The sequence below is a fragment of the Liolophura sinensis genome, chromosome 8, assembly GCF_032854445.1.
Source record: "Liolophura sinensis isolate JHLJ2023 chromosome 8, CUHK_Ljap_v2, whole genome shotgun sequence".
In the NCBI taxonomy this organism is placed as follows: domain Eukaryota; kingdom Metazoa; phylum Mollusca; class Polyplacophora; order Chitonida; family Chitonidae; genus Liolophura; species Liolophura sinensis.
In genome coordinates, this window is record NC_088302.1 from 9,284,622 (window position 1) to 9,296,809 (window position 12,188).

The 12,188-nt window shown below is 37.6% G+C and overlaps 1 protein-coding gene across 1 annotated transcript; it reads right to left on the minus strand.

The window, feature by feature from the left end:
• Nucleotides 1-305: 305 nt before the first annotated feature.
• LOC135473060 (ribosome biogenesis protein NSA2 homolog) lies at nt 306-8,605 on the minus strand. Its single transcript, XM_064752854.1, has 10 exons — nt 8,494-8,605; nt 6,932-6,999; nt 6,651-6,716; nt 6,339-6,392; nt 5,602-5,752; nt 4,941-5,025; nt 4,292-4,386; nt 1,922-2,062; nt 1,495-1,546; nt 306-638 (listed from the first exon to the last, which is right to left on the minus strand). The coding sequence occupies exons 1-10, from the start codon at nt 8,494-8,496 to the stop codon at nt 571-573; spliced, it is 783 nt and encodes a 260-aa protein (XP_064608924.1). The 5' UTR covers nt 8,497-8,605; the 3' UTR covers nt 306-570.
• Nucleotides 8,606-12,188: the final 3,583 nt, after the last annotated feature.

Genomic DNA, 12,188 nt, shown 5'->3' on the forward strand with positions numbered 1-12,188 from the left:
CCTAGATGTGGCAAGCATTGAAGATATCATTATATTCTGCCAAACTTGCCAAAACATAAGCCAATGTGAATTTCGTCAAAAATCTCTCAAATACAATTTTAAAACTGGCTTTGGCCCAACACCATGTTTTTTTTGAGCATTAATGTGAAGTTACCGTAATAGTCTGACCGATATTTTATCATCGGCTCCATAATATTGACAAAAAAAAATACGAAAAAAAAACCCAGACGTTTTGTAAATTTTACACATATTCATGCTGGGTTTTGAATCCTAACATCAGAAAAGCAGAAAACTTTGATTAGTTGTTTCAAAAATTTTACTTCTCAGATGTGGCGAGCATACATGACAGAAGTTGTCACTGTACTGTAATTTCTGGCAAAACACAATCAATGAAGAAATATAGAAGTTTGGTAACTTCATCCATGGGAATTGGTTCTTTTTCTCTGCTCCTTGTCCTGTTAGATCCAAGATCATTTAAGACCACAAATTGAATGGACTCGTTTTGATGAGGTATTTAAGAATTCTTTCAACCTCTGAAGAATAGTTCGTTCTTACAAGTGGGAGATCTGATCACACCAGCAACACCGCATTTATACATCCATCATTTTCTGGGTTATTAGTCACTTGGGCATACTTTCCTGTTTAAAAAAACAAAACACAAAGAAAAACTCTAAAGAAAACACAAGGACTATGAAAGCAGGGCTATAACTATTCCACAGTGCAGTTATATGTAATAAACTAGAGCCCAAGGACTGTGAAATTGGCCTATTGCTTGTCCATTTTTATTTTTCTTGTAACTAATGATCAGTTGCCTTCTAGTACAATTCATTGGTTTTCTTCACCCACAAAGGGCCTATCACTTACTCTGTCTGTAATGGAGGGCCTGATCCCGTCTCATTATGACACGACTTATGAGAACGCATTGCACCAGAATATCATATTATGATATGCTGTAAGATTGTAGACATTGTCCATTTTTTGGCAACAATGTTGTTACTATTTCTATTTGTTCGGTTAGTGTGAGCTTGATAATCATTATTTGATTTATTTATTTGGTGTTTTACGCCGCAATACAGAATATTTCACTTATACGACGGCGGCCAGCATTATGGTGGGAGAAAACTGAACAGTGCCGAGGGGAAACCCATGACCATCCGCAGGTTGTTGAAAGACCTTCCCACTTACGGCCGGAGAGGAAGCCAGCATGAGCTGGACTCATGGCCTGTGTTACATGATGGTCTCTCCTTCACTCACAGGCCCATAACCAATGAGGTTGTGTGTTCAGATCTCTCTATTGCTGATTTGCCTGTGGCTTTAAGCCAGTGGGTTCGTCAGATACCAGGAAAGGGTGGAGAGATGTTTCAACTTTCCTCCACCTATCAGCCTCACTCCCATCAATTGTGTGAGTGAAATATTCTTCAACAAGGCATAACACCAATGAAATAACATTCTTGCAATTATGTTAAAACGTACACAAAACCCAGATTTACTTACCCCATATAACTTTTCCTCCTTGCGTTACCAGACCTAATTCACTGATGTTCACCTGAAGACACAAAATAACATTCAGTATATAACATTCCTTACACTGACATATTTGATTTAAACTTTTGATTAAGTGGAAACAAGTTTCTCAGCTTCATCAATGCCAATACCATAATTAGTTGAGCCTTTTCAAAAATAACAAAAGATTCGAGTGCACAAGACAAACTTGATTTTTATACACCAAACAGTAAAAATAGATCACATGATGTGTCAAGCATACATCCCTATGTGTAAAGAAAACATCCTTTATAGGATGTGACAAATATATATGCCTTATGTGATGGGTTCAGAATATATCTCTTACATTTATATGTCAAGGATATATCTCTTGTACGATGTGTTAAAAATATATATGAGGTGTTTGCCCTCTTCATACCTCTATGACAGTTCCCTTGGTGATGACCCCTAATGATGTATACATGGGAGAGCTGGGGTTTTTCTTCACCCCGATGATAGGCAGACAGAACGTGGCTTTCAGTTCTGGGTGAGTGACGTGAGCTTTCTTAAAACGCAATGCCTGAAACAAGCATCGTTCATGACAAATAAAATATATATATATACAATTTTGAAGAAAAAAAATGAGAGAACATGTCATACAAAATAACAAAATAAATAATAATAATGAAAAAAAAAACACTATGCTTTTCAGCCAATGGAATTTCAGATATGCATAATACATTGTAATTATGTCTCAAATAGTCTTTGATATGTTTCACTGGTGTAACTGGAGGTGTAACCAGGCATGTGTAACAATGCCTATGGTACTGAGCAGGATTAACAGCTATCTCTCACAAACTTACCAAGCCTACAAGGACAGTGTAACATTTTAGGAAGGGTGACTTAGATTAAATCAAAGGACTTGAAACATGAGCTCTGTTGGAAATACAAGACGATGTGCAAATGCTCAAACCCAACAAAATTTACATACGGTAAATGAGCTAAAGTGTTGCCTTGGGACTCGGAAAGTGTATCCCATTATTGATGGAGTTGATTGTGGTTCTTACTGACTGGGCACCGTATGAGAGCATCAGGGGTGGGCAGAGGATTATATGGACGGTTCAAGAATGTAATAAACAAGCTCCACTGAGCAGTTAGTCTATGCTCCTACTACCAACAGTTCATGTTTTCCTAAGTGTTAATCATAATGATTTTAGTGCATGCACTTCAAACAGGTTAATTGTTTAATTAGTGTTATTTTGTGATAAATGGGAAGTTGGAGAAAACTGTGATAATTTGGAGATTAAGCCTGATTACCCCAGTACCTTAACCAATGTAAAGTGTCATGTCAAATATCCGTTTTTAAACTGCAGGGCTTTCTGTATACACAGCTGTAGCAGAATTTAGCATAAAGGTGAATCAATACTTGCAAACTACACCTACCAGCAGGAGAGATGAAGACGCGATCAAAGCCACACCTTAGACTAGCATTTGCACCGCTGCAGCTAAACATTTATTGTTCATTCGGATGTAATTTGAAAGACTGTCACCTTCTGCCCATATTTGTAACCATGAATACTTAATTTACCACATACTTAACTGAGTCCCCTCGGATGAAGTTTTGGTCATACAGATTGGTTTTATGCCACTTACAATAACAGGACTCCAAATTTCCACCTGTCAATCCACTGATCGCATGATTTTTTCTTGCGAAAAGCAAAGCCATAATCTTATCTGTCGCTGAAGACAAATAAATCATGTCTGGGCAAAACTGTATACAGGAAATTATTAACATTTTGTTTATCAAGCCAATGACGGTGCTGTGCGAACTCCTAATGTGATAAAAACTCAAACAAGTCTCGTTTCCTGACAAGATGGGACTCGTACACAGTGCTACCTAAAAAGAGGTAAAGTATATCGTGGTAGTTTTCAGAAACATTGCATGGAGTATGTTTTCTGTGTTTAATGGGAGGTTCCCGATATAAAAACATGGGGAAAGGAACTACTCTGCAATAGGACAACAGTTCCGACTGTAAAGAAACAAGATGTGTGTGTAGAATGATATACTAAATTGGAATTGCATGGACACGGGAAGCTGGTGACAGATATTTCTCAATGAAATTCATTCTTAGCTCAGATAGATTTGTACACATATTTGTTGCATAGTAAGGGCTCTCAAAAGACAACCATTAACCAGGTAATGGTGTGAGGTGACTTTCCACACCACTTGTAAGGTTTGTAATAGACATCGCCTGTCTTAAAACTTTCTTCAATTTCATCCATGGGTATATTTAGAGATGTACGTGTAGGCCTACTGGTCGAGAGATCTTTACACCTCACTGTCAGTGACTTGAGCCCATGTGGCGAGGGTTAGCCCCCAGAGCTACTAAGTGCCATGCACGGTAATGAAATGGGCAGGGGGCTAATCGTTCTCTTCTGTCATCTTACCGCCAACTCAGATTGTGTGAAAGTGAATGACAGTAACTCGAGTGTAAAACTTTAGGCCATTTACCTTAGTGGCAATATGTACCATAAATCAAATAAAATTATTTTACAAAAGATATCCTTGAATTTTCTGCTAAGACTTTGGACATTACCTTTTAAGAAAATGTCCCAATAAAATCGGCGGTAACAATCACCATGTTGAGTACATGCGGTGATAAAACTTAAAAGTTTTTTTTTTTATATAAACAAACGGCAGTCAAATGTAATTTTATTGCTGCATGATGTGTGGAATGTCATGGCAGTTATCTCAAAAAGCTGTCAGTTTTCTCCCAGTAAGCAACTGTCTTGCATAATTTGCCCTTACCATTGGTCGAATGAATCTTTCAAATTTGGGAGGTTTTCTCGTAAAGCCTTCCCCGACATAGCAGGCTTTTGTTACCATCCTCTTCCAAGCTTTTCCTGCAAATGATGATGGCAAAATATGTCATAAACTGTTTGACTTATTAAAAAACTGCAAATCATTCCGATAATTCTGGATATTTCAACAACTGCTTAAATCATCTTGAATATCATTAATCCTACAGGGTCATACATACATTTTTCCATAAATGGTTAATGTATACATACATTTTTCCATAAATGGTTAATGTATACATAAATTTTTCCATAACTGGTTAATGTATACTCAAGAATTTTCATTTATACGATAACAACACCTACATTGTAGAAGACTGTGCATGTAGTGAATGAAGAAAACAACCAACCTTTGGCAACTTATTGACAACTTTTCCACCAACTTTCTTCACCACTACTGCCACCAAGAAAACAAGAAAGCAGAGGAATCTTGAAAATTCCCTGTCCAAGAATGGGACTGAACCTATGTATCTGGTGACTAAAATGCAAGCACTTTAATCCTAAGTTCACAGCCTCTCTTCTTTAGAGTTTGCTAGAAGTCACAACAAATCCCACACTTTCTGTACTGGCGTCAAAAAGCACAACTGTATAGCACTCACTTTTCGTCTTTCCTGTGCGGACTACTCTGAACACTTCTGCTTCACTGACACCTCTCACCTTAGGGAGGGGAACTTCCCATTTACCCTGCAATTATACACATATTTATCTGATTGCTGACTAAAAGAATTAAGATGAAATCTTTCTGGTTTGGTAGTTTGTTGTAAAGCCTTCAGTGACACAGCAGGATTTTGTCACTGATTTGTCAGTTTTCAAATACATTACTGATGTCAGGTACATGGGTGGAGGAAATCCACACACATTGCCAGGAGTTTAACAAAAGCTCAGCTCCAGTAGAATTATTGTGAACTGGATTCAACTAAGTAACCTCATGGGCCAAGAGCTAAATAATGTTTTGACCTCAAATCATGCAGAATATAGAAAATTTTACAACCATTACCTATTTGTGTACAAGAAGGTTACACACACTAAGGAGGTTGTTATCATTTTTTTTTTTAAATTGTAAGTTCAAGGATGTAACCTGTCTGCATCACAAAATATACTGCAAAATGACTGAAATACATCCCACATCGGAGTATCTTCACGCAACTTTAAATTAAATACAAAAATTGAATTTGTAGAAATATCACGTAATATGTCTCCTTCTAATACGCGTACTATATATTATTACTCAATAAGCTTGCTGTTATTTCTTTAACTTACAGCCTTTTCTTTCCTCTTCTGTTTGATCATATTTGACAGTACTTTAGCTCTGGACTGTCCCTCCCTGTCCAGCAGGTAGGCCGGCACTGCCCCCTCCGGCACAGCCTCGTCATTCTTCTGACGTGTCTTCTTCTCCTCGTGCATCTTCAGCCTGAAGAATGTCAATTACTGTATATCACTTGGAATTCAGCATTTTTCAAGTGACACATTTTGGTTGATCCTGATTTATTTATCCACATTTTAAGGCCACTGATGAATTTTTTTGTAAAGTTTCATTAATTTCTTATAAGGAAAACTTAAGTATTGGCATCAAAAGTGACATTTAACGCCTTTATTCGCTTCAGAAAGAGCATGTTCACATACCAAACTTTATGTGAAATACAGTATTTCTTTTTTGTTATGCATGTGTACATGATATGTGGATATATAAAGGATTGAATTCAGATTTCTGTATTCACTGATCTTTTGTTTATATGTGTATGCTTCAGGCTTAATGATGCTTTAAATATTTTATAAGTCATAAACATGATGATGTCTCCATGAAGCCATCGTATTCATAATGCTGCCTCACTGGAACACAGTGATGCCGAAAACATCAGCCACGACACCCACCTAAGTAAAAGATGTTGACCACAAGATAAGTAAATCAGTAAATGGACCATTCCTTTACAGTGAGCAAAAAAAAAACAGTAAGTATTGATGGTATTTGTGCACTTACAGTTTCTACATATACTTACGTTTTCTTCATCTGGACCTTCTCTGCATGACGTTTCTTGTTGTGTAATTTTGCTCTATGGGAGAAAACAGGCAACAGAAGATTAGTAAAAATCTTTACTTATCACTTCTAAAAATGTCAAAAGTTCAAAAATTTTATTAGTCAATGAAAAGTGAATAATCAATGGAGTCACTAAATTTTCTTTGTTTTTAATTTATTTATTTCATTGTTGCTTAATGCCATACTGAATCATTAGGTGTTTCTGAAATGCACTGACACAAAAATTAACTGCTGAAAACCAGCAATATTTAAATATTTTTTTTTATTTATTTACCTCAAACCACGTAGTTTCTTTGCCTTTTCTGCCATGAGATGGGGCATTCGGCCCTCCTTTTTCCTCCTGGAAAGGTAAAAACAAATCAATTTACTTTTGTAACTTCCTATAAAATCTTAAAAACGACAGTTAATAATAATGACATTTCCTTTGAATTCATGACAAATATCAACAACTTTGAATACAAAAAACTTTTCCAAAATTGCAGTCTTTCATTTGGGACATGTTAGTAACAGCTAAGCCAGGGATTCCATCCATAAGCTATTTCATATTATTCTTACTTTCTCTCATGGTAGTCAAGGCGGTAGCCATGTCGCTTACGGTGAAGCTCTATATGTTCGTTCTGAGGCTGAAAAGAAAAACAAGAAATGTTGAAAAAGTGTATTGATTGGCAGTCAACAAGGAGCTTTCAAGTTTAATCACAATGAAAAGCACAACTTTTCACAAGATATTAGTTTGAGTCAATCTTGTCCACTAGTACATATTTATTTAATGATCTCCTTTGATTGTTGTTTAATGCCACACAAATGAAATCATCATTTATATGACGTCCCGGTCTAAGGCCAAGTTTGAACCTTCACACCATATGCCTCAACGCTGGAATCAAGCTACAGTATAGACTGTTCAAAGCTTTGAGCATCCGGGTTCCTCGCAAGGACCAGGAGGTGATACATAACATGGAGCTAAATGCCGATTTTTGATGATTTTGAAAGTTTACAATATTACAGGACAACGGAACTAGCATATTTGAAGGCTAGGCACATTCTGACTACATTTTCAGAAGAAAACTCTTACCTAGAAGTTATTTTTTTCATTATTTTTTGATCAAAATCTTGTTCAAGGCCTATCTCACCTGGGTTAAATTTGGTTTGTTTTCACCTTCCGCACCCATGTCACGTGACTAAAGAGTGTGCAGATGATTGGCTCAGAGCAGCTGTGACATCACTTAAAAACTATGAAAAGTGGAGACGGCTCTGCTACTTTTTGACAAGAATAATTAATTTCTTTAGGGGATACATGAAAGGCTTTGGCTGTATTTTTTAATGTGCAGATTATCATGTGTAATAACATATAACAGTACAAACACATTTTTCGGCTTTCACTTTGGGGGGTAAAAATGGCTTCAAAGTACAGTTTTGTTCAGGCCCCAGTGGTCAGTCCGGAAATTAAGTAGCTTGCAGTGGTGACGCCAACGATGACCCATGTTTAAAAAGAACTCTGTGGGGGGCCAGACCGAATGGGCCTGGCCAAATAGTGGCGTGGGTGTTGGGAACAGACAGAATGTGGGCCAGTGTAGGGGCCTGAAGGAGGTAATAAGCTGGCCCCAAGAAACCATATTCAATATCTGTATACATGTCGCCTTGCCCACACTGTAGCGAAACGGTTCACCAAGATCTTCAGGGGGTGTTCACCGAGTTCCAAGCAAGATAAACGATGATGTAATTTGTGAAAAAGCAAACCGTTGACAGAAAATATGCATAATATAGTGGGGTAATTAACAGGTATAAAAAAAATCCCCAAAATGAAATATTTTTAACAAAAATTCTGGGACATAATTTTCTTCATTTGGCGAAGAAACAATCTTTGTTTGATAGTTCCTTTTCATGTATCCTACAATATATAGAAAAACGCTATGCAGTTAAAGTTAATATGAAATGTACTAGTGAAAAAATAAAACAACGTTCGTCAGGTTTCATAAACGTATGTATCAGTTTAACAGTTCGGTATATTACAACAACAACAAATCACATCGACACATGGCTCTACGTCAATGGTTTAATACTGATCAGTAAGATATTGACCCAGAGTCATTTACACAACATAACCATAAATGAGAACTTACCATTTTGGTGTTGTTTCTGTCTCCCTTTTGAAGGAGAAATCGAGATGTTGATCTATAATTTCAACCTGACGTGAAACCACATCACCAAGTCGCGTGGTGGGAAAGTGAAAAGGAAGTTGTCATTTGGAACTCTCCACAATTCGGGATTGCGTTTTAGGGTTATCTCCCCTCGCATGAGACATGTATCTGAATAGACATTTCAATTTAAAATCGCACATAGGACCCCTGCTTTTCACTTTGTCTATCTTTGCATAGAGAAATTTTACTATGTTACAATATTTAAAATATAGTATTATAAATGTATGAATTTCCCAGTATGTGTTGGTTTTTTGAAAATTTACATTTTCTCAGTTAGCCTATATAGACCTAGGCCCAACAAATTAGAATTAGGTTGGGTGAAAGCCATATGTTTCAACGAGCTAAGAAGTGCATTACTGAGTGAGGACACATTAAGAAAACAACACATGTTCTCTCAGAAATTCTAATTAAATGAATGCAACAGCACCGTGTTATGTATAAATATGCCATTTTGGTGGATCAAAATCGATTGGGACATAACGCATCATTTATATAGGCCAATATAGGCCTATATGCAGAGAAGCTTACGGTACTAAAATGATTTGAAAAATGTTCGTTTAGAGACATATTAGCCAAAAACATAAAGGTCTAGGTCTATATATATAGGCGTTATGAAAATAGCTAACCTTGTCACTACAGCACCTGTAAGCCCTCCTTGATGACATCCTGGGTACGGTCGTCAAAAGTCTTAAGGTTTAACACCTGATATCAATGAAAAGCAAAGTCTTCGGTTTTGTACTTAATTCAAAATAAATGGTGTGAAAGTATTTTAAATAAAAACTAAATCTGCGGCTATAATAATTGGCCTTCATACAACTGTATTTGCCGCTCAATTTTGCTAAAGTTTTAAATATGTCATATGACTAAATACCATTATTAGCTAATACACTTTTGGACAACCGGGCCAAAGGGCCCAGTTGTTTAAAAGTGTATTGTCTGTTAAACCTGTGTTGACTTTAGTCTGGACTTGAGAGATGTATTAGATTAAAATACAGGGACATTTTAATAAACCCATTAGGCATATATAATCTTACCTGCCCAGGTACACCTTTACTCAGTGTTAGAGTGAGTGAGTGAGTGCTTGGGGTTTAACGTCGTACTTAACAAATATTCAGTCATATGACGGCGAAGGAATCCTTAGAATGCATGTAATGTGCCTCCTTTTTGCAGGACCGATTTCCACCGGAGCCGTTATACTGATAAGGGTCAACCAGTATAGTTGCACTATCCCCATTAATGCTGAACGCCAAGCGAGGAAGCTACAACTTCCTCTTATAAGGTCTTAGGTGTGACTCGACCCAGAATTGACCCTGGATCTACCGCTCCCGAAGGGGACGCTCTATCAACTATGCTGGCGGGGGTCGGTCTCGCAGTGTTAGAACCTTTTGTCTCGAAACAATTAATGGGTTGTTGTTATGCCACTGTAAAATATAGATGGCGACAAATGATCACATTGTATCGCTGTTATTTCTTTTTTCACAATTTGTTTCATTACAGATACCACGTAACATTACATGTCACGGTAATTATACGCGCAACACACACACATTCGTAGATGTCATTGGTAACACGCATTTCCCTTTACAATTAAGAATCGATCAATTAGGTGTGGTGTGTTCAGAGGTTAATGAGATTAAGTTGAAACCTCTGCACATGTAGTCTGAATCCAATTTACCCCTAAAGTTAAACAGAAACCACTGTGACTCTTGCTATGTAAGAGATATATAGATTTGTACAAATATAGGCCTATACCCGGTTTTAAATATGTAATATGACTTAATACCATTATTAGCTAATGCACTTTTGAACACAGTAGTAGCTTACACACATATTCTATGAAATGTAGTGTGCTTTGAGAAGCCAAATTTGACAAAGGGTTGACGAGGAAAAATACCAGCAACATGCATCCACTGAGGGCGTTCGTGGCCGAGGTGGTTAGCACGGAAAGTTGGAGCAATAGGTCAGGAGACTCTCACCAATGCGGTCGTTGTGAGTTCAAGTCCAGCTTATGGTGACTGCCTCTCCGGCCCTACGTAACCTGTAGATGGTCGTGGGTTTCCCGGTTTCCTCCCACCATTATGCTGGCCGGGGTCATATAAGTAAAATATTCTTGAATATTCTTGAACACCCATCAAATACATAAATAAATAAATGAATCTACTCCTTTAATTTGGCTTAAAGAGTACTTTCTTTTAATACATCCCAGAATAATTCCTTCATCACTCCTCGTTCTCTCGATATACGCACTTATTTGCGGCATTGTTAAAGCTTTAAAATAATGCGACACGTAGGCATGAATCGATTGCTGGCTAAAGCCTACACTGCATGGAAATCAGATTTACATAGCGTTCTTATTTTGCCTACGTCCATGGCCATCCAGCTTGAACATTTATGAAATGTGCACGTATTGGAACTAAGAACTAGAAGATCAGGCGATGGTACCATTGTGACGAAATGCATGTCTACAATATGACTCCAACACAATTTTATTTCAAGCAATGACAGACCGTGGCCCTGCCATCTTTATTGCCTGATTAGTGTTTAACGCGGTGCTCACGGATCTTTCTTCAACATGATCCAATAGCCAGGATTATGGGTACAAGTATTTAGGAGAAGCCGGAGTGCCCATGCAGAGTTTACCACCGGCCTTGGTGGATCAGGAGCTGGAATCAATGTAGGGTGATACTGAAAGTTAAAAACACATCAATACACAGAATTGTCTGGAAGATCAATTCCATACGTATATTAGGGTCTCTGATAGCAGGGGTTGTACCATGCAATTTTCAGGATTGAAGTAGAATTACATATACTACGAGGCATAATGACTTTAACAGTTTCTGTTTTCTGCCGTCATAAAAAAAAATCATAAAATTGAAGAGAACTTTCGTATCTGACCTTAATAAAATAAAATCAGTTTTTCCGCTATTATTTTCTCGATCCGAGGCCCTATTCTGATCCAAGTATATTCACCTTATTCATGAATTAACCTTTTTAATCAGTTTTGCTTCTTTTTCTGTGTCGAATCTATAACATGTAGCATGTTTGTCTGCTATTTTGGCACTTGCGCATCAGATTTACAAGCCATTCAATACATTAAAATTTGGATTTAAAAAGGCCTATATGCGTTTTATCTGCCTACATAATGTGGCATCCATGGATGAGTTTTTAGCGCGTTTGCACGTCACAATGAATTAGAGACTCTCACCAATGCGGCCGGTGTGAGTGTGCCTGGGAAGGTGTGTCAGCAATGCGTATAGTCGAGGGTTTCACCCCAGCTCTGCCCGGTTTCCTCAAACCATAATGCTGGCCACAATCGTATTTAGTGAGCTAGTCTTTAATGTGGAGTAAAAGGTCTAATAAATTGCGGTCGCTGTGAGTTCATGTCCAGTTCTTGCTGGCTTCCTCTTCAGTTATGTCTGGGAAAGTGCGGCAAAAACCTGTGTATGGTCAAGGGTTTCACCCAGACTCTGCCCGGTTTCCTCCCACACAAAAACTATGTAATTTATTAATTTGACTGGGGTTTTTTAAATGCCCTACTCAAGAGTATTTCAGATACGAAAGTGGTCAGATTTAAGGGAGGAGGAAGATGGAATGCCAGGAGTAAGCGATACATATCA

What these genes read in the sequence shown, in the direction of transcription:
- LOC135473060 (XM_064752854.1), bottom strand. An exon ending in AAGGTCCAGATGAAGAAAAC is followed by an intron (nt 5,753 to 6,338) that starts GTAAGTATATGT and finishes GACATTCTTCAG; the next exon opens with GCTGAAGATGCACGAGGAGA. An exon ending in AAAGATTCATTCGACCAATG is followed by an intron (nt 2,063 to 4,291) that starts GTAAGGGCAAAT and finishes TGCTTGTTTCAG; the next exon opens with GCATTGCGTTTTAAGAAAGC.